Source organism: Chiloscyllium plagiosum, unplaced genomic scaffold (genome assembly GCF_037043375.1).
Source record: "Chiloscyllium plagiosum isolate Xiang-an unplaced genomic scaffold, Cpla_swu_hap1 HiC_scaffold_9, whole genome shotgun sequence".
Classification (NCBI taxonomy): Eukaryota; Metazoa; Chordata; class Chondrichthyes; order Orectolobiformes; family Hemiscylliidae; genus Chiloscyllium; species Chiloscyllium plagiosum.
In genome coordinates this window covers 77,358,844-77,380,115 of record NW_028270147.1, presented here as the reverse complement: position 1 = coordinate 77,380,115, position 21,272 = coordinate 77,358,844, and the positions used below count along the sequence as shown (strand labels likewise).

At 38.1% G+C, this 21,272-nt stretch overlaps 1 protein-coding gene across 4 annotated transcripts in view; it reads right to left on the bottom strand.

The window, feature by feature from the left end:
* Positions 1–20,771, bottom strand: part of aspm (assembly factor for spindle microtubules) — a 58,875-nt gene extending 38,104 nt beyond the window's left edge. For 2 of the 4 annotated variants that reach the window (XM_087990850.1, XM_087990851.1), the window contains exons 1-10: positions 20,488–20,771; positions 18,309–18,449; positions 13,529–14,819; positions 11,684–11,803; positions 10,299–10,445; positions 9,235–9,483; positions 5,292–5,359; positions 5,039–5,180; positions 3,025–3,155; positions 2,480–2,655 (exon numbers count right to left, since the gene is read on the bottom strand). In XM_087990850.1, coding sequence (XP_087846976.1) covers positions 2,480–2,655; positions 3,025–3,155; positions 5,039–5,180; positions 5,292–5,359; positions 9,235–9,483; positions 10,299–10,445; positions 11,684–11,803; positions 13,529–14,819; positions 18,309–18,449; positions 20,488–20,742 — 2,720 coding nt within the window. In that variant the 5' untranslated portion in view covers positions 20,743–20,771. The remainder of the gene's footprint in view (positions 1–2,479; positions 2,656–3,024; positions 3,156–5,038; positions 5,181–5,291; positions 5,360–9,234; positions 9,484–10,298; positions 10,446–11,683; positions 11,804–13,528; positions 14,820–18,308; positions 18,450–20,487) is intronic. The other 2 variants (XM_043699799.2, XM_043699800.2) reach the window with 1 other exon arrangement.
* Positions 20,772–21,272: the final 501 nt, after the last annotated feature.

Here is a 21,272-nt window from a genome sequence, read left to right as displayed (position 1 = left end):
TATGGGCAGGCTAAAAGACCAGCTAGGTAAGTTGCAAAGTAATATGTCCTTATAATTTATTTCATTTTCTTCATTAAATATTCAATGATTAAACAGCAATACCAGATAACATCAACTCTAAAAACCAAATACTTTGTCCATTGGTTTGAAATACAATCAATGTAAATTTGATCAAACATTTGTTGAACTCCACGTGAAGATCTACAATTGGACATTCTGTAGCAATTACATTTCAAAACAGTCAATGATGAATTCCATGGAGTCTATCATTTTTAAAGCAAGGTTACAGCTCAGAGTCAAATACACTCTGATTGCAGAGCACATTGCATAATTTCAGAGTTTCCTATTCTGCAATGCATTAACTTGATTCTCACCAAATCCTAAATATTCAGTCACTCCACCAACATTCTCAGCAGTGTACACCATCTACAAGATGCACTGCAGAAATTCGCCAAAGATCCTTCGACCTCACATTCCTAACACAACCAATTCCATCCAGGAAAACCAGGGGAGAGCTCAACACCACCTTCTTAAGAGCAACAAGGGACAGTCAATTGCTAGCTCAACTAGCAACATAAATATCCCACGAGTGAACAAAAACAATTGTTTCATCTTCTGAAATGCTGTTGATTTTGTAACAGTTACAGTGGATTGGAAGGTAGTAAAAGTACCACAAACTATAAGCTAGTTTTCCTGATTCAGCTATCTGGAAAATGTTGGAATCATAAAGGATGTGTTAGCAGGCAATTTAATAAAAAATTGTAAAACCATGTTGACTGCACCAAGTCATATTACAAAAAGAAAACTACATTTAGCCAATCTACAAGAGATTTATGTGAATAAATAACTAGCAGCAAACAGGAGTTGGGGATATTGCCGCATGTTTCAAATTTCTAAAAGCATTTGATGAGGTGCCACAAGAAAAAGTTGTTGCACAAAATAATGGCTTGTTGGGCTATGAGTATTTTATTAGCACATTTAGAGAAATGTCCATCAGACTGGAAACAAACAGTCAAAAAAAAAATCATTTTCAATTAACAAGCTGTTAGTTGGATACTAAGAAGATCAGTTATAATGCCTCTAACATTCACAATCTATAGTACTATACTTGGCCCTTTGACCTGAATCAGTATTTGCTAAATATATGTTTTTTCTTCTTTAGTATGGACTTGGTAATCTGTTTGGTTTTACTGTTTTCTAAATTAGCTGCTCGCGAGTTTCGATTCCAGCATTTTCCTGACGGCTGACATCATTAACTGGCATACAGTTCCACACGCTATCTTTCTCCTTTCTTGAATAGCAATGCTACCTTCCAATCCCCAGAAAGTTCTAAATTTTTTGCAGATATTGGAACAGATTAAACCAATGCATTGAAAAACAATCAGACTCTCAGAAATTGTGCAGTATGCTCTTCCATTAAAAGTGCATTTGGCTCTGCGATGTAGAGTTAAGATGAAAATCGTTAGAAATTTGACTGTCTGCAAACAACGCTATGTGGTAAAAGTTAAGCTAAGATTATAGATAGGTTAAGTGGAAAATTGGTGGCAGAAGTTAGCTAAAGCAGAAAAATGGCAGTTATTCATTTTTTGGAATTTACTTAAGCGACAAAATGTGAAAATTAAAAGAATTCGGTTGCCATTTTGCCAGAAACACAAAATTAACATTCAGGTATAGCAAACAATGAAGAAATAACATATTGACTTTGATTACCAGGGGTTGGAGCACAAAATTAAGAAAGTCTAGCTGGAACATAGGACTTTTGTGAGATCACATCTAAAATCCTGCACACGGGTCTAGTCAGACTCCAAGGAAGTCAACAGTTTTCTTAACAGGGCTATCATCAAGGTTCCTGGATTGACTCCTGTGTTGAGAAGTTTGACTTTCCAGGTCAGGTGGAGTAGTGTGAGCTAGTATTCCCCAGATTTAAATGAATAAGAAGTGATCCCATTGATACATGCAAAGTTCTGAGAGCATTTCACAGGAAAGTTGTCAACAGGTTGGGTCCCTGGCTGGAAAGTCTAAAACTAAGGGATTATGCAGTGCCAGGATCAGAGATTCGTCACTTCCAAAAGACAAATAAAAATTTCTTCACTCAGATGTTTGCAAATCTTAGGATCTCTTGGCCAATGAGGGAAGATAGGGAAGAAAGGAGTATGAGCAGGTAAAAATAATTTGTTTCAAATTCATCAAAAACAGTTTCAAAATAACTAATTGGTTCAAATCTTAGAAATATACAAGATATAAACATATTGAGCAATTTTAGACAGGAGAAAATTGCTGGAAGAACATCAGGATGTCAAATAACCCAGAGACAAACAAAATACTTAAACCTATGTTGGGTCAGTAATGCTATTCATACAAACTACTCATACCTTAAAGTATATAACTTTATAGCACTTCAATTCTTTAGAATATGCACCACATTTAAGAGAAAAGTCAGAGGCACCATCATTCCATTGGATCAGTAAAATATACTTACACCAAACGAACACCACATCGAAGATCGACAGCTATATTGGTGATAGCAAAATTAAATTCATGAAGAGGTGTCTGAAAATGGCTAACAGTCAACCCAAAGTAACCGAGATGACGAGAAATATCTCCTTCACCACTAAGAAAATCTCTAGAGAAAGCAAGTAACAGATCTTTGCTTGTCTAAAAAAGAAAGACAAGTTAAAATTAGAATGTTCAAAGTTTACTAGTAAATAAAGTCATATTGTAATGCACATGGTCTATAATTTTTGGTACAGAATACACTACCTTGGACCAAATAAATTTTTCACAGAGCCAAAAAATATTTTGCAAATGTTTAAGAACATTCAAGTCACACAGAATGTCAAAAAAAAAAGATTTTCTAACCTAATCTCACCATTTAAAAGAAAGCATTAGTGCACTTAAATAAAACCTGTTATACTTTTGCTTTTAAATACAAAAAAAGTGTTATAACAAAATCTATGCATGTATAGATTTTCAATAAAAACTCAATGAATATGCATGGAGAAGCAGTATTTTTTCATATCTGACCTTAAATTCTGCATCTTTGCAGAAAAGGCATGGATCATGATCTATCAACCTAGACTGTTTGGCACAATCCAGAAACCAAACCAAAAGCAGGAACTTCTTCAGTGTAAACTGTGCCAAAACCTCTTGATGCTCTAGAAAATCAAGACAAAGAGTTACAATGTAATTTACAGTAAAATTAATTTCTAGTTGAGCCTTAATACATTACTAACAGTATTTTTACACTACTAACTGAGGTGCAACCCCAAATTCAAGATGGAAATGTAATCAAGGCTCAAGATACAATATACGTTAATTAAAATCCACTGCATTTAAACAAGCAAATTAAGCTTAATTAACTTTGTGAAATCACCCATTTTGGTAGGAGTAACTGTAAAAAGGATTACTATTTGAATGGTAAAACGTTGCAGCATGCCGCTATGCAGAGGGACCTGGGTGTACTTGTGCATGAATCATAGAGGGTTGGTCTGCAGGTACAACAAGTAATTAGGAAGACAAATGGCATGTAGTCCTTCTTTGCTAAAGGGACTGAGTTTAAAAGCTGGGGGTGGGGGGTTATGTTGCAGCTGAGGCCACATCTGGAGTACTGCGTGCAGTTTTCTTCTCCTTACTTGAGAAAGGATGTACTGACACTTGAAGTGGTGCACAGGAGGTTCACTAGGTTGATTCCGGAGTTGAGGGGATTGGTTTATGAGGAGAGACTGAGTAGACTGGGATTATATTCACTGGAATAAGGGAGGAATCTTACGGAAACATAAAATTATGAAGGGAATAGATAAATTGAAGTAGAGAAGATGCTTCCACTGGCAGGTGAAACTAGGACAAGAGGGCATAGCCTCAAGATTAGATGGAGCAGATTTAGGACTGAATTGAGAAGGAACTTCTACACCCAGAGGGTTGTAAATCTATGGAATTCCCTGCCCAGTGAAGTAGTTGATGCTACTTCAGTAAATGTTTTTTAAAGCTGAGATTTCATGACTGTTTTAATTTAAATGAAAGTGTAGTTTGAAGCAATCATGACCAATAAAAGGAAGCTGCAAAAATACTTTTGTCTTTGAGGTAGCCAAAATAATTCTTGCCCCAAAGTGGCTATGTCCCTTAACTAGTATTGCTGGGCAAACTGGCTGGTCCTCCCTGCATTGCAGCCACGGCTTGCAAACCAACAGCTCACCCATGCCCTCAACAGTCTTATGCATCTACTCACTTTTCATTTCTCCTCCAGTCAAAGACCATTCCCTCCTGCACTTGCTGCTGATCAACAAATGTAGGGAATTAAATCAGCCTGGGAATAGAGGAACTGTTCCTTTCAAAATTTTAATTCCAAACTGGGGGCAAATTTTCTTTCTGATTGTCCAGGAAAAATCAGTCATGGATTGATCAATTTGTGGGGATGTGTTCACCCACTGCCTTTGTGTATTTTGTGTGTTGCAGCTTATGTTCTACAAGCTCCTCCACTTTTGCAAACTATACATAATACAACTGTTCAACTTGTAACTCAGGTAGCACAATTACAGGATTCTAAAAATTAAAAACTGATAACATACAGAAGAGCAATTAGTTCACTAATGCCATTCAGGAGAAGGGAAAATGTCAATCCGCTATCTGATTGCACTGTCCATGTGGTCAAGTTACAATGATCTTCAGTGGACTAACAAATCACCTCAATTATAGAAGTAGTAGCAGAAGTAGAATCAACAATGACTTTTGAAAAGAAGGGAATTTGTAAAACAAATTGCAAAACTTGGAAAACTTTATTGGAGATAACATAATGCAGTGTAATCTTATTTTGTGCTGTAAAATTTAATGATGTTAATCAATATTATTCCAATTAGCACAACCAAAATACGTACACAGAAAACTAAATTTGCACTTATTAAAACTTAGATGAAAGTTTAGTTCCAATCCATCTTTCTCTCAATACTTCTGGAGGCACTTCAAGTCAATGACAGCCCTGTAACCTACATGTCACACTTACATTTTGAAACACTTTTCATATTTGAAGCAAAACTTTTTTTACCGTCACGATATAAATGTGGCACAGTCGGATGTTGAAATACTGCAGCTATATCAGAATTCCAAAGTAGGCGATTTAAAATAAATCTAGCTAAGCCAACCACATCGCTGTTGCTTTCCAGTGGAATCAGTTCACCAAATATACACTGAAATGTGACAAGATGAAGATTTCAGCCATTACACCAAAATATATGCACCATTACACAAAATTGTCAAATTTGCTTATATTATTCCTAATTGTACAAAGTAAGCCTTACCTCCAGTCCTATACGCAACCACAGAGGATTATATGACAAAAGCCACTTTAGGATCTTCTGTCGCTCTCCTTCAGTGAAAAAGAAAATACAAGAGGTAAATATAATAGCATGTACCTACAGATAAAAAGTTCCAAAATCAGTAAAATTCAAAGTTATGTTCCACATTCCACAGTAACAGAAGAGAAGTAACATTTGTGCAGCTATACAACTTAATATATAACTTTAAGGATAAATTGAACATTTGAACATGATAACTTTCTTTCTAATAAAAACATTGCTTGAATGGGGATGACAAATTATTCTAATTTTCATTCTGCTGTCCATTCAATACAAGTAATTGGACCTGTGTTCCATTGCAGAATTGCACAGACATAAAAAAGGCATGCCTTGAAGTTAGACAGATACCACCTCTGGATTTTATTTACCAAATAAAATGTGTGAGTGAATCCAGCATTATTACAGCCAGACCAGATTAACAGGAATGTTACAGCTCCGTATCAATTTTGGTGGGAGCCAATTCCTTTTACCAATGATTATTGCAAACATTTTGCTTCGGCTTTTTAGCCTACCTCATTTGCAAAAGCCAAATACAAGAGTTTCAAGTATCAGTGGGGGAAAATTTAGGGCACTCTAATCATCACCTCAAAGTTAGGTCAGCTGTAGAAAAAGAGCAAGCTAGACTAAAAAAAACAAATTTGTGGAAAGTCAATTTTGATGGGGTGAAATCAATTGGAACCAAAGACTTGCAGGTGAAACAGTATCTGCAAAATAGGCTGCATAAATGGAAGAAATAGGTCAGCCACAGACCAGGTACAGTCCCATTAGGAGGCGATAGCCTAGTGGTATTATCGTTAGACTATTAATCTGCAGAAGCAGATAATGTTCTGAAGACCTGGTTTCAATTCCCACATTGACAGATGGTGAAATATAAATTCAATAAAAAGAAAAATCTAGAAGTAGAAGTCTAATGATGACCACTAAACCATCACAGATTGTCAGGAAAAACCCATATGGTTCACCAATATCCTTTAAGGAAAGAAACTGTCCTCTGGCCTATATGTGACTCTAGACATATAGCCATGTGGTTGTCTCTCAACTCTCAATTGAACAACTAGGGATGGTCAATGAATGCTGGCCTAGCCAGCAATGCACACATTCGGTGAATGAATAAGAAAAAGTAGAAATGCAGACATCCCTGGATGACAAAAATAATAGAGAAGAAGACAAAGATGAAGTGGTTTCAGACATCCTCGTGCAAACATGAGCTTAAAGATAAGCCCAGCAACTAGAGTCCAGTCGGTTTAATGTTGATAGTGGGGAGCTTACAGAAATTGTAATTCTGGACAAAACGGTTCATTAAGTGGGTAAATGTGGGCTTATTAAGGAAAGCCAGCACTGATCTATACAGCAATAAAATTGAACTAACTAACTTGGAGCTTTTGATCAGGATGCTGTCAGCTTTATTAGTTATGCTGACAACTTATTTTACAATAATTTATGAACACATCAACATAAGTATCATTGCTGTTGCATCCACTTTGGAACTGTATTCTTTGGAATTGTTTCTCCACATTCTTCCAACCAAGACATATCACAACACACTGCATTGCACTTTTTCTGTCTTTTTAAACTTCTGCACTGTCCTCCTCAGCTCACAATGTTGTCTAGTTTTGCAACATCTGCGAAATTTGATTTGTGTTGTGATATAGTAAACTTCAGAACTTTAATAACTAATCATGGATGGAAAAAAAAAATCAACAAAGCAAAAGAGTTATACATGGAAAGAAGCAGTAATAACTCTGTCTGGAGTAAACTATATTAAAAACAAAGACAAATTTTGTAGGAATTGAAAGCCCGGGAAAAGGAAGTGTTGAAGCAACATGAATATAAATGTTCCGTCATCTGTTTGAGAACTGGCTACTTCACAGGTAAAGAGAGATGCAAGGTGTCAATTTAACATTTCTGCCATGCTTTCTGTCTCCAGGCTTACATCATTTATTTGAGTCACTTATCTGCCCGACACCTACTTTTGCCAATGCGTTATCAATGTATCATTAGAAGACTTTGGGATTTCCAGACCTTGGATACCAGAGCTTTTTCCAGAATCCCCAACTCCCCTCATTTGCTTTTCTACATCCCTCAGAATCTTTTGTTTTCAGCTTGGATCTCAATTGTATTTTCACTTGATACTTTTCCTTTTTAACCTTTATTTCGATCTCCTGCACCACCCAAAGACATTTTGATTTGTTAACCCTATCTTCCTCTTGAGAAATTGCAGAGGCACATTCAGTTGAGATATTCAAGAAAGAATTGGATTGTTATTTGAAAAGGAAGCAGCATAGAGTTCCAAGAAGATGGGAAAATGACACAATGTAAATTGCCAGCATTGGGTCTTGCCACAGGCACAACAGATCAAAAGTTTTGTTCCGTTCTCTGCTAATTGCATTTCAGTGCTCTATTCCTTTCCCAGAGGATTGCATATTTGATTACTTGATAACGTTTGTACATGGCTTCATTATATCCCTATGTGACATGATTGGTGATCTTGTCATTTCTTTTAGTTACGCTTCTATAGTCCCTGCTTCTCTTCCCTTCCAATGTTACAAAAGATATAACTTAGTGAGGTTATAAGAGGTTTACGTGAATCATGAATTTGTTAGGCCAAATGGTCTGTTTTAATGTTGTACTTCAACCACCAGCTTGGAGGAATTTCTCCCTTCATACTGGTAATTCTGTGCACTATTCAGGAAATTTTGAGCTGCCAAGATTTCCAAAACCTCTTAATGGCCTTAGTCAAGGTCATGAAGCACAGAAACTTTTCAGACATTCACAAATCTTGTTTATACTGACACAAAGTTAAGATCCCACAAACAATGGTGTTGTCTCAGAAACTGTAGTTGAAAAATGCAATTCATACTTCTCTGCTGTGAACAGTGACAAAAAGATAATTTGCTATCCAAGAACATTTGACTGAGCAAAATTTTGAAAATGGCAATTTCACACAATATGGCTTAGTTTTTATTAAAATTGAACTATAAAACTTCATCATATCAATGTGTTTGTCAGGTAGAAATCAGAACAGTTTCATTCAAACAAGTAGCTTCATCAAACCTCCCTCAAGATTACGATTCCCACCTCCAAGAACTTATGTCATGTTTGCCTTTAGCGTCCCTCCTTGTGTGGGTATTTAAAGCACCTTCATGTGAACCAGTAAATTAGATCTACCTCACATACGCAATCAGATTCAGCCCATACACTCCTGTAGACACTACAACCCCACTGCTCCCTCCACCACATGGAACCTGAACACCCTTCTCCACTCCAGTACAATCACTGCTCCGATTGCCTACTAAGCCAAAATTTCCCCTTCCCCACTCCCTTCCATATCCCTCCTTCCTGCAACTCTGGACTGAATGGGAGTCATCACATTGATCACCCACTCCACACCTTAATCCACCCCTCTTCTGCTCTGATGGAAATAACCCTGCTTCACCCATTTTGCACCAAAACACCATCTCTCCCAATCACCACACCTGAGCCCCAGCCCAACAGCAACCCACCCTAAACACTATATCTCTTACCTATCTGACTCACACTCTATCCCAGCTGACATCCTGCAAACCTAGTACCCTAATGTCAAACTTACCTTATGTATTTACTGTTTGACAGCAGCTGTCAAAGTGGAGATCAGGACCTTTAATTGTTAGAATATAGCAGCTAATTCTTATGTAAAGCAGGCATCGTTTTCCTTATCCAACAATTCTAGAATACAAAGTGACTGCCAGAATGGAACTGTTTCTGAATCTTTGAAGGAACTCTTATCAGAATCTCCTCTCGTGTCACGTTCCCTCCATTCGGAAGAAAGTGACGGATGGATTGCAAATCTTGCACAAAACTTCAGAATTAGCACAATAAACAGAAAAGTTATATGTTGAAAATTTACCAATGTCTTTCCAAAGATATCGGTCTTTCCGCACAAGTAGATGTTTAGCTTCAATAGCTGCTTCCAATTTATGTATAACTTTAACCATCCCTTCAGATGCAAATAGTCTGCAAGCTGCACGACGAAGACGATTAAGTCGACATTTTGCGGTGTATGCTCTCAGTGACATTTCTTCATTGGTTGGTGCTGCAGGGACACTAATTTTGTGGTGCTGGATCTCAGAACCCATAAACAATGTAGCAGTGTTTACTAAAAAAAGATAAAGTTAAATATTTAAGTTACCATAACAGCAGGGCTTAACATTTTTGGTAATTGTCTCCCTGATTAAGAGTCTGAAAAAGATTTGTTTAATTGATCATACAAAATTTAAAAATTAACATTAAAAATGTTAAAAATTGAAATTCCAAATTGTTCATCCAGCACCAGGATTTTAAATAAATTATTGCCAATATAAAGATTCTTAAATACACACTTGAAAAAAAGTGAGAAAGTTTGGGAGAAGATTTGTAGCTCGGGTGCTCGTTGTTGTGGTTCTGTTCGCCGAGCTGGGAATTTGTGTTGCAGACGTGAACACCAACTAGCCACGAAACGACATGACCAGCTATCCTTAGTAGCCACACACTCAGATGACAAGCAACATGAGTTCGACTGGGACAACACTACTATTATAGGACAAGCCAAACAGAACAGCCAGGGAATTCCTAGAGGCATGGCATTCATCCACAGATTCAATCAATAAGCACATCGACCTGGACCCAATATACCGGTCACTGCAGCGGACAGCTGGAACAGACAACCGGAAGCGCCAGGTACAAATGCCAGAGGAAACATCACGGAAGCGCTTCACAGGAGGCTCCCAAGCACAGAGGATGTCATCTAGACAGGGGACGAAACATCTGCAACACAAATTCCCAGCTCGGTGAACAGAACCACAACAAAAGTGAGAAACCATGGCACAATGAAACACCTGGCACTGAGAACTTAAATGTTTTTAGGAGTAAATCATTAACTACAGAAAAAAAACACCCAAAGCTCAATATTGTATGCTGCTCATTTCAGTTCACCTCTGGAGGACTCAGTGTTCACTGTTAAGTCATCGGGTGTAAGAATGAAATTCAGCCACCACGTGAAACCTCTCTCTTGCTTCTCTTTCCATTGCTCATCATAATACATGTTTCCTGTAGAAAATGGGTTTGGATGCCTAGGAATGACTGCAAATAAGAAATTTGAATAATAGTATTTCTAATCAATACAGTTAGATACAAGTACTCGCCAACAAGGTAATCTCAAGATAATTATACACAGCATACATTTATACTTTAATATTTTCAGCGCTTTGGTTGTAACACGAAAAAACAAAAAGAAGAGTGCAAGTGACTCAATGATAGAAGATGATTGTGATGAAGTTGTTTATATATTCAACAGTACTTTCTACTAGAACTAATACATCTGACCAGTTTACTTAATTAATAAACACTGATTCCAAATAATTTAGCCTGGAATCTGATAGTACACATAACAAACTGGGTACGTCACCCAGTTTACATAATTATAAAATGCACCCCACTCACTGGGTAATAGTCACAGTATTGCATTTTAACATAAATAATAAAATGTATTAATAAAAATTTCTATTAAATGGCCTGCAGCAAACTGAAATGCATAAATTCTTCAAGTTTCCTGAAACAACATTTGATAAGACAACATAAGATAAGATGTGAGCTGTTCAGATTTATCAGAATGACCAATTACAAGAGTCGTAGAATGTCCAGCTGGATGGCATTTTAAAACAGAGTTTTTCTGCTATTGATCGTAGGCACAGCCCATTTCTCATCTTTTTAAAAGATGATTGTGAGCTAACTGTTATGTTGGGAAAATAGCAGAATCTTGCCCATACCAGCAGAAACCTTGTTGAGCATGCTTTTTGTACAACACTTCACTAACCCAAGTCCAGTGGCCTTTCACAGACAGCTAGCCCTAGGTCAGTCGAGGCAACATCTTTGAGAACAGATTTTGTACCCTCTAAACAGACTGTTTTGCACCAAATGGATAAATTTTAATTGGGGCCCATGGAACCAGATTTAATTGCCAGTATCCCTTAGTAAGGTAAATCCAGTCCATTCATATCTTTTTTGCAACTGTCATGTACCAATTTTAGAATAGTTCAAATTTCACTGTACAATTCTTTGCCAATGTAACCAATGACCTATCCAACGTGTCATCAAAACAGCATTACCATCAGCTGTATTAAAATATATGTAACCATATTAAAAAGACTTGAACAAAGTAAAAACACATCAAGGAAATTAGCAAATGGAACCTCACGTCATTGCAAAGTTACTGCAGATAAACAGTTAAACAGATCATCTTTACAAAGTAATAAGATTTCTAAATTTGTTCAGTTTACAAATAAAATTAGCAAGTTTACAAATACTGTACATTCGCCTACCTGTCTTGGTCAATTTTCGAAAAACAAATTGTGACTGAGCAACTCCAGGCATTAGTTTTCCAGGTTTTATACGTGCAGTAACAGAGGCCTGAACATGAGAAACTGTGGAGTTCAACAAAACTATACATTTATTGCATGAACTTATGACAAGTTATAATAGTTAATCTATAAAGCAAGCATCTTGAAAACAGCAAAAACAAACTACCTATTTGCATAATGCAAATACATTTACTAATGGTTTATACAGTGATGTTTATATACAGTAATGAGCTTGGTTTGGAGTTATTAGCCAACTGTATACCAGATAATTTCCATCAGTAATAAACGGACAACGTTGGACTTCTTTTATGTTAAAAATGGATACCACTTGCTCACAAAATACAGGTAATATTGCTGGAACGTGTGGTTTGCCACAGCAAATTGGCTGGAGTGCAATTGACGAATGGGAACATTGTTTCTAAAGTGCAAACTTTTTAAATGCATGTGGTCATAACGCAATTACGTCACCAACACTTTGCACGATTCTTACATAGTGCAGGGTCTCAAGAACATAACAATCGCATAATAGCAGAACTACCTGTACAGAAAATTCTGAAACAAGGTGAAGAAACTGTGCAGCAGCACTTCATTTGCCTTACTGGCAAGATAAGCCATCCAAGAACATATTATTTAATTGGACCTGGAGCTCAGGCCTACGACAAAACCAGGGATTTATCTGATCGAGCAAAAGCTTAGCTATTGCATGATCTAAACAGTACTAAAATTCAGTAATATTAGACCTCAAGCTGCTGAATAACTTCCTATTTCAGAGCAGAAGTATTCAGTAACTGCTGAACTTCTGGGTCAAATTTTACAAGGAAGGGCAAACTTATGCAGCTTGCTACTTTATTCCTCAAAAAGAAGGGAACTCAAGGCTCTCTTGGAAATGTGTAACTGTACTTCCATTCTGATAGTTCTTTTGACGGTCAGAGCATTTAGAAGAAGACATGCACATTCTTTTTCACAGCAGTGAGAGACATTATTCTGTAATGTAAAAGGTGTTGACAACCACTTTAGCAGCTGCTGTCAAGCAGTGACACAAGTGCGATGTCAGGGTGCTATGAGGGTAGAGTAGATAGGGTTCTAGGCAAGTAAGCCAGAAGGTGGGTAGGATGCCATGTATGTAACGTGCTGTGAAAGGGTTACGGTGCCAGAATGTCAGATGAATACAGGTACGAGGCAGAGAGAGGGATGCAGTGGATAGGGGGCCAGATAAATGATGCAGGTGAGGGTGAGTGGAGAAAATGGAATGGGAAAGGTCAAGTTGGTGGCTGGGAGGTGGTGTAGTTGGGGACTGCGATAGGTATGGGGTCAGCTGAGGAGTTACTCAGAAATTAGACATTTTATTTAAATGCTCAAAATTCTCCTGAATAACTATTTTATTTAATGTAAACTATAGGAAGTTCCACCCAGTGGAAAATTCAAAAGATTGCTCAATTTTAATGCCACATATTCAGACTTCAGCTCTGTCTGATCTTTTCAACGTCACCATAACGTTCAATTTCAAATAAATCTACAATGCAGATGCATGTTTTCTTTAGTTATTCAACAATATATTCATATCAGATAAACGGCTTCTGGGCACAAACATTCAAATGGCTTTCTCATTTTTTCATGTCCAACATGATTCCAATACAGAAGTCTCACACTGTTCTCAAATCTTCCCATCAGTGATAGACTTGTGGAATATAATGCAATGGTTTCAAATATCAATACCTTACATTAGTATATTAACGAAACAAATGAAATATGCTCTCCACAAATCCACTACATTTTCTGCATAAAATTGAGCACATCATTTCATACCAGATTTCCTCTTCTGAAGTGATTTTCCTCCAAATGAACGGCATTTTTTCACATTTGATTTTCTACTCAATTGTTCCACCTGTACAGACTTTCTTTTATTTGTAACAATATCCTTTTCACATGCTTGCGACAAGAACTCTGAACTTTTTCTTTTTCTGCCAGAAAAGGATAGTTGGTTAGCAAGACTTGGATTTCTGATTTCAGTGTCAGTCTGTATAATAGTAACAGAATGAGAACTGGAATTTGCATTAACTTCAATAACTTTCTTCCTGGATAACTGAACTTTTTTTTCCAATTCAGGAGGTCTTACAGAGTTACATTTGGTTCCTGTAGTGGTGTAGACAGGGAGCAATTTGGTTTGCGCAGCAGATTGAAGTGCTTGCTGTTTAGCAGGCTGTGCCCTCTGGTGGCCATTAGATGTTTTTGACGTCACAAAGAAAGTTAACCTTGACTTTGGTGGCCCCAGTTCTTCCATACTTATAACAGGGGGAGAACCCTTCTCTGGCGTGTATAATCCAAGCGTCCCCTCTAAGCCCAAACTCTCATTGCTCCTCTTCTGTTTTGCAGAATTTCTTGATTGCAATGCAATTTTGTTTGAGGTTGTTTCAACAGCCTGTACCTGAGTTAAACTTGGTAAAGACTGATTCATAGTTTCTACTGTATCCTTCAAAAACTGATCTGGTGATAGCACTGATGGCTCAACGATTACGTCAGGGTTCTCTTCAGGAACATAACTGTCATTTACAAAAGAATCAGGGCTTAAGATCCGACGCCCATTAATTGGAGTATGAGGAGCAGATATACAAGGCAAATTTGCTGGAGTCCGGACAGAAAACTCTTTTACTGGTTGATTTACCAAGTTCCCTCCAGATTCCGGAAAATTCTCAACTGTGCGCAATGCATTAGGCTTTTTGTCACAATCCAGCCTCATCTCATTTTGCACTGTTATTCCATTACTTCGAAGGAGAGAATAAGTAGTGGAACGTTTAAGTGAAAGTGGTGTACAATTTTCAAACTCTTCCTTAATTTGACCTGGTGGCAATATAGGAGATAATTGCAGTATCTCATGACCATGAAATGTTGAGCAGTGGTGAAGAGGAGGAACTCTATCGCCAATTGGACCCACATTTTCACATGATTGAAGAGGACTGCGAGGTTCCCCCGTTTTCATAGTATCCACCTTTTGTGATATAATGATGGTTTTGCTGGCAATTGACGCACTTCGTTTTGGCTTCAAAGGGCCAGAACTTTCCGAGGCCTTCTTTCTTTTAATTGATTCCCACAGGCTTCGCTATGGAAGAAAGGTAAGTATTTATACTGAATTTTCAAACTATTTTGCACAAGATACTTGCAATAAATTCTCAAACAAATAAATCAGATATTTGCTGACTTTTTTAATAACAGGAAATCAGAAACAAAAGCAAAAACACTTAAATTCTAACTATATCAAACCATAACAAAAGTGTTTTTAAGAGTTCTCGAATAAAGATTTGATAATTTGCAAATTCGCACATAAGAACATCAGAAGTAGGAGATGTAAGACACAGGGCTGCTTTCTCATCCAGCTTAAATGATCAGACAATGGGCTCAACTCCACTTTCACATATGTCCTAACAAACCTGGATTCTCAAGTCAAAACTCTATCCATCTCAACTTTAAATGTATTTGTCGTCTCACATTTCCACAGCTCTCTGGGGTAGAGAATTCCAAATATTCACAATATTCAGAAGAAACTCACCCTTTTAAATGGACAATGTCTTATTTCGATTTCAGATTCCCATATCAGTGGAAATATCCTTTCAATACCTACCTGATCAAGTCCTCTTAGAATCTTGTATACACCAATAGATTGATCTTTCATTCTCAACTCCAGAATGAACGAGAGCTTAACATACTTGATTGCTCCTCACTACATAAAACCTTCATCCCAGGAATCCCGTGAACCTTTTCTGAACAGCTTCCAATTTCAATATTTACCTCCTTGTTTAAGGAGATCAAAATAGTATGCAATTCTCTACTTACAGTCTATCAATAGCCTGTACAGGTGGATCAGGATTTCCTGACTTTTAAACTCCATCTCCTTTGCAATAAAAGGCAAGATTCTATTCACTTAATTACTTGCTGCACATGCATACTAACTTCAAAGCGTGTGTGTAAGGAGATCCAGATCCCATGGATGACAGCATCCTGCAATCTCTCTAAATTTGAACAAGTTTAAATTTTTCTTCCTATCAAAGTGAATATCCTCAAATTTCAACATAATCCACCTGACAAAATTTGATCAATCAGCAACTACATCCTTCTACAGGCATTGCCTTCGTTCCAATTTATATTATCAAATTTAACTATAATACACTCTACAGATTCTAAAATAGTTCATAGTCCAACATTAGTATCTGTTGCATAGCTCTAGCTACAATTTGCTAATCTGAAGATGACCCATTTATCCTATTTGTTGTCTGTTAGCCAATTCTCTATTAATGTAATATATTGCCATCGGAAGCTCTTAATGTGCAATAACTTTTAATATGGAACCTAATTGAACATTTATTTTGAAATCCCAATACATTATATCTGCTAGTTCTTACGTATCGGCTCTGGCAGTTACATTTTACTGTACTGTCTAAAATGATTTCTCGATCATATAGAGTCAAATTGATTTTATTATGATTTTCGCAAGAATAAATGCAAGAGAAATTATCCTGCTGACAAACTCCTTTCTCAACAAGCATCAAGATCTGTAACCTTTCACTGGTTCTTATCTGTACTCTAGAAAAATTTGGCACATCGTAATCAATCCATTTACAATCTGTGCAGCCATTTCTTTTAAGACCCATTAGGCATTAAGTCCAGAGATCTTGTCAGCTTTTATTCCAATTGTTTGTAAGGTAATTTTTTTCTCTAGAAATAATGTTTGTAATAGTGAAAGTTCTCATACCATGCCACCAATATCGACAGAGCTGATGAGAGATTGAATTTTTCAGAATTAGGACTTTTGGGATAGAGCAAATATGCAATTTGCAATACAGTGCAGTAAATATGGTGCGCTTGGAGGAAAAAGGTAAATTTTCTCCAGTTACCAAAACATCACAAGTATTGTATTCCTTGTTATGCCTGTGTCTGTTGTAGAATACCTAATAGAAATTGTTACGGTTAGTTAACAATTCTATTACCCAATGCATAATGCAACTTCTAGGATAAGATACAGCAAACTAAGTTAACTTTGATTTTTAAAAAAAAACATTTATCAGTAGCTATGCTGCTGCATAAAATCACCAGGTCAAATTTACAGCATCCATTGAAGTAACGAAAGAAACCAAAATTGTTCTCAAAATTTTTTTTTACAAATATGAAAATTGTTAATATTAGAGTTTTGAATTCTTGTAGACATATAGTGTATACATTAAAAATCATAGTCATCTTCTATTTTGAAGTTTATTGACAAGAAGAATATAAACAGGCGTTACTTATGGTGGGATGAAATGGAAGGGATTTCTGAAAGGATGAAAATAAATGAAATTACATATAATCCACGTGCAGTACTTCTGCGGAGTAAAACATCAAGACATTTCCTGAAGTTTTAATCAAAATTGGACTTCAAACCTTACAAGGGAATAGCAGGATTAGTACTGATCAAAAAGGTAAAGATTTATGGATGCCAAAGGTGAATATGACTGCGATTGTACAGATCAACAGCTATAGGCTAGAGTTGGAGAATTCAACTGCATTTGTAAGTGAGTTGTAGAGAAGGCTTATTTGCTCCACAAGCTGTATGGAAAAGGATATGGAAATACAAATCTTAAGAAAGCGATCAGAGATGTCCTTAGCCATGATTCAACATTGCAAGCATGCGTATGACATAATGGACAAGGTTGTGGGAAAAGGCAAATGTCTGGTGGCAAATCTCTGTCATACGTCTGCTGGGGCAAAGGTAATTTGGCAGATGTTAGGATTTTGTGTGGTTGACTGGGCAAATGTGCCTTTCTTGACCTCATTCCACAGACGAATGTAGAGTAGTTGACCCACTTTGCCCTTTTGTTTTTCATAGCGGTTTATGTACTACTTGATAGTTACTCCAAAATTCAGTAAAGAGTTAACCACATTGCCCCAGCAGACTCTTCGAGCAGAGCTCAGTCGAAGTTACAGAATCACAGTTCTGAGGCAAAGCCCAAAGTTGTTTCTTCACCATGCTGGCCAATACAGGACAGACCCAATACAGTACAACAATATGCAATTAAGTACTGAGGAATTGGGGTCCTCAACATTGACTGAAGATCCGGTCAGGTTCCACAGCATCAGGTCAAACTTTCTGTTGATTACCAGAGCTGTGCACCTTTCAGCTATGAATCTTTGCTTGTCCATTTTTGAAATGGTACAATATTGAACAACTACTTGATTAATTGACAGGGTACTGTCAAAATCCAGTCACAAATTCATAAGATCGACGCTTATTGTATCTGCTAATACACATGTAGGTTATGGTTTGTAATAACTGATTTATTAGTTTCATTAAAATGGTAAATTATAATTAATTCATACTTGTTTCGCTTGCATTGTAGTAAAAGTCACAGAAGTGAGGCTTTCGTGTAGTGTATGGATCCAAAACGTCATTGTAACAGTTTATAGAATGGTTAGAGAATCAAAAATACACTGAAAACTGCAAGGTTATTTTTATCCCTAAAGTAGGGTGAAGAATGAAAATCTGACCAAAGTATTTTTATCTATATTATAAATACACACAAACATTGTTTCTGTTTCTTTAATTAACAAATGCTCCAACCTTTTTTTTGGGTGCATCCTCTGCCTTTCCCAGAAGAATGCAAAGAACTTTCACACAGCCAACATGAAATGTCACAGTTTCTCGAATGCCTCCAATATCTACTGGTGTCCAAGTTATGGAAAGGTAATATTTTTCTGCTGGCTGAATTCAAAAGATGAGAATTACATTGAAAGTTTAGTTTCTGATAATTAAAAGCAAATGAGAAAAAGCAATTAACAATGATATAATATGAAATGTTACTGCAGGATTTGTTTAACAATTCTAAACATGTTTGAACACACTTCTGTATTAGGATTCAGCCAATACTGAAAATGAAGAAATCTTGTAAATACCTTTTCTTACCACATTCCTGAGAAAATGACAGCACACAATCATCATGCAATAGCTATTGCTTAACACCATGGAATTCTGCTGAATGATCGACACAATACATTCATTGTTGTTGCAAAGGATATTTGTAATCACAAATGTAATAAATGTACACAAATCAGTTACATTCTGGAGCTTGTTCACAATTGCTTCAATTTCCAAAGCAGAAAGAGACACGATCCTCTTTATTTAAAACAAACAAGGAAGTTTTGAGGAGTCTTCATGTCACACCTCATGGACCGAAATTGTCACAAAAATTAAAATTTTGGGGGACTTTGTGTAACTTGATAATTTACCTGTTGGGCTTCCCAGGCTAAGACAGACCCCCATGTTTATGTACATAACAAGATTTAGTATTTATTACTATAACCCGAGTTGCACACTAACCCCCTTTTGAACTACACACACACGAAAACTGGTGTTATGAGTGGACGGAAAAATAAACTGGGGAAGCAGATCAATGGCCATATTCCACAGGAAAGAGAAAGTGAGGACTGCAGATGCTGGAGATCAGAGCTGAAAATGTATTGCTGGAAAAGCGCAGCAGGTCAGGCAGCATCCAAGGAACAGGAGAATCGACGTTTCGGGCATAAGCCCTTCTCCTGAAGAAGGGCTTATGCCCGAAACGTCGATTCTCCTGTTCCTTGGATGCTGCCTGACCTGCTGCGCTCATATTCCACAGGGGTACAAGAATAGTTGAAATGATGCTTTCGCTTGTCAGGAGTTTTTGCTTTTCAACTTCACTTCTGTAAGTTCACATCACTTTTTTGCAGGAGACACAGGCGATTTGGTGTATTATTTGCAAAAGCTTTTACATACTAATTAAAAGACCATAGCTCTCAGTTCCAGCGAGGGAAGGTAAATTGGCTTTCTTGAGAGAAAATGAACCAGACAGTTGCTGTAAGGGTTATGGCCTTGGCCATTCACAATTCGTCACAACTCCACAAACTAATCAGCAACTTGTTTCCAGCTTAATTCCACTTTGTACACAGGCCAGCACCAAGGATGGAAATAATCTGACTCCAATTGCTTGAACAAAACTGCACTCAAAATGAACTTCAATCAATCCCTTTCTTTTTAAAAAGTGCAGAAACTCCTTCTACATTCCTCTGTACTTTTCAGTTCACCATCAAAAATACAAAACAAACGTGGTCTTGTCTTTACAGGCGGAGGAGATGGCCTAGAGGTATTATCATCAGATTATTAATCCAGGATCTGAGCTCAAACACTGCATGAATTTATGTAAAACTCCATTATCTCACTTTTTAGATTAGAATCAAGCTAAACATCATGGCATAGACAGAGAACACAGGGGGCCAACACCTTCAACATACTGTCTAGCTACCACCACTGTTAACAGCTAACCCGAGAATGCAACTTTTTTAAATAAAAAGGTTGTGATTTACACCTGAAAGTGAAACCATCAATGTGTTCTAACAGATGAAAGGCTTAACAATCAATTTTTCAATGTATAATTTCAGTAACATGACACTGTAAAGTTTTGCTATAAATCCTGTGTGTTAGGATTGAGCCCTCCACTACCACCTGATGAAGGAGCGGCGCTCCGACAGCTAGTGTGCTTCCAATTAAACCTGTTGGACTATAACCTGGTGTTGTGTGATTTTTAACATCGTTAATAGACAATCTGAACATCTTGACACTGGCCAAATTACTGGAAGGGTGGGTTGCATACTCAATTAGATACGTGTGCAGTATTTTATCATCAAATGTAAGAACTCCATCCAAAGATGATCCGGGAGGTTGGGCGGGGGGGACATTGGGAACACAGTTTAAAGACTGGCCCCCTTACCTGCACCATGAACTCCCGTTCGCTGATTGTGAAGCCCCTGGAGCTGGGGAACTTGTCGATCGTCACCCAAACCGGGACGCTCTCGGGATTCTCGACGGCCAGGGTCTGGGTCTTGGAGCTGCCGGTCCTCACGCTGTCAAAGCAGACGAACGGAGTCCGGGCGAAGTGAGTGAGGACGAGGACGGGGACATCCTCGCCTCCGTCGGACACGGCCGGGACCGAGCGGTGCGGCCGCCGGGCCGAGCTCAGGTCCATCGCGGTCTTTCCGAAGGCCGCTCCCGACGGTGAAGTCCCGCCGCGCTTTGTCTTTTTACCCCCTTGCAAGCCGTAGTCCCCTTTTCGATGATCACCTCCGTCCGACCATCACTGACTACCACGGCGACCGTTAGCACCAGTTCCCCGCCCACCCCGCAATTCAAACCCTCACTTCCAGCCAATCGCCCTGCCGGGTTCCGCGCGTTCCCCACCAATCAGGGAGCTGGCACGCCCGGGCCAATAGGACAGCGCGGCGCCCTCCAGCCCCGCCCCGCCGTCCGATTTCAAATCCCGTACCGCCAGCGGCCGCGGCCGTTCCAAAAATCATTGCCGCCCTCCCCGCGAGACTATGGCTGGCGGTTGGTGATGTGGCCTGGAGGCGGGGCTTAGCCAGGTTGGAGGCGGGGTCTGAAATTAACCTCAGGGGCGGGGTTGATACTGAGTTATGGGCAGTGTTCATGTTGAGTGGGGACAGGGCTGGTAATGAGCAGGGGTCAGAACTGACATTGAGGTGTGGCAGGGCTCAGATT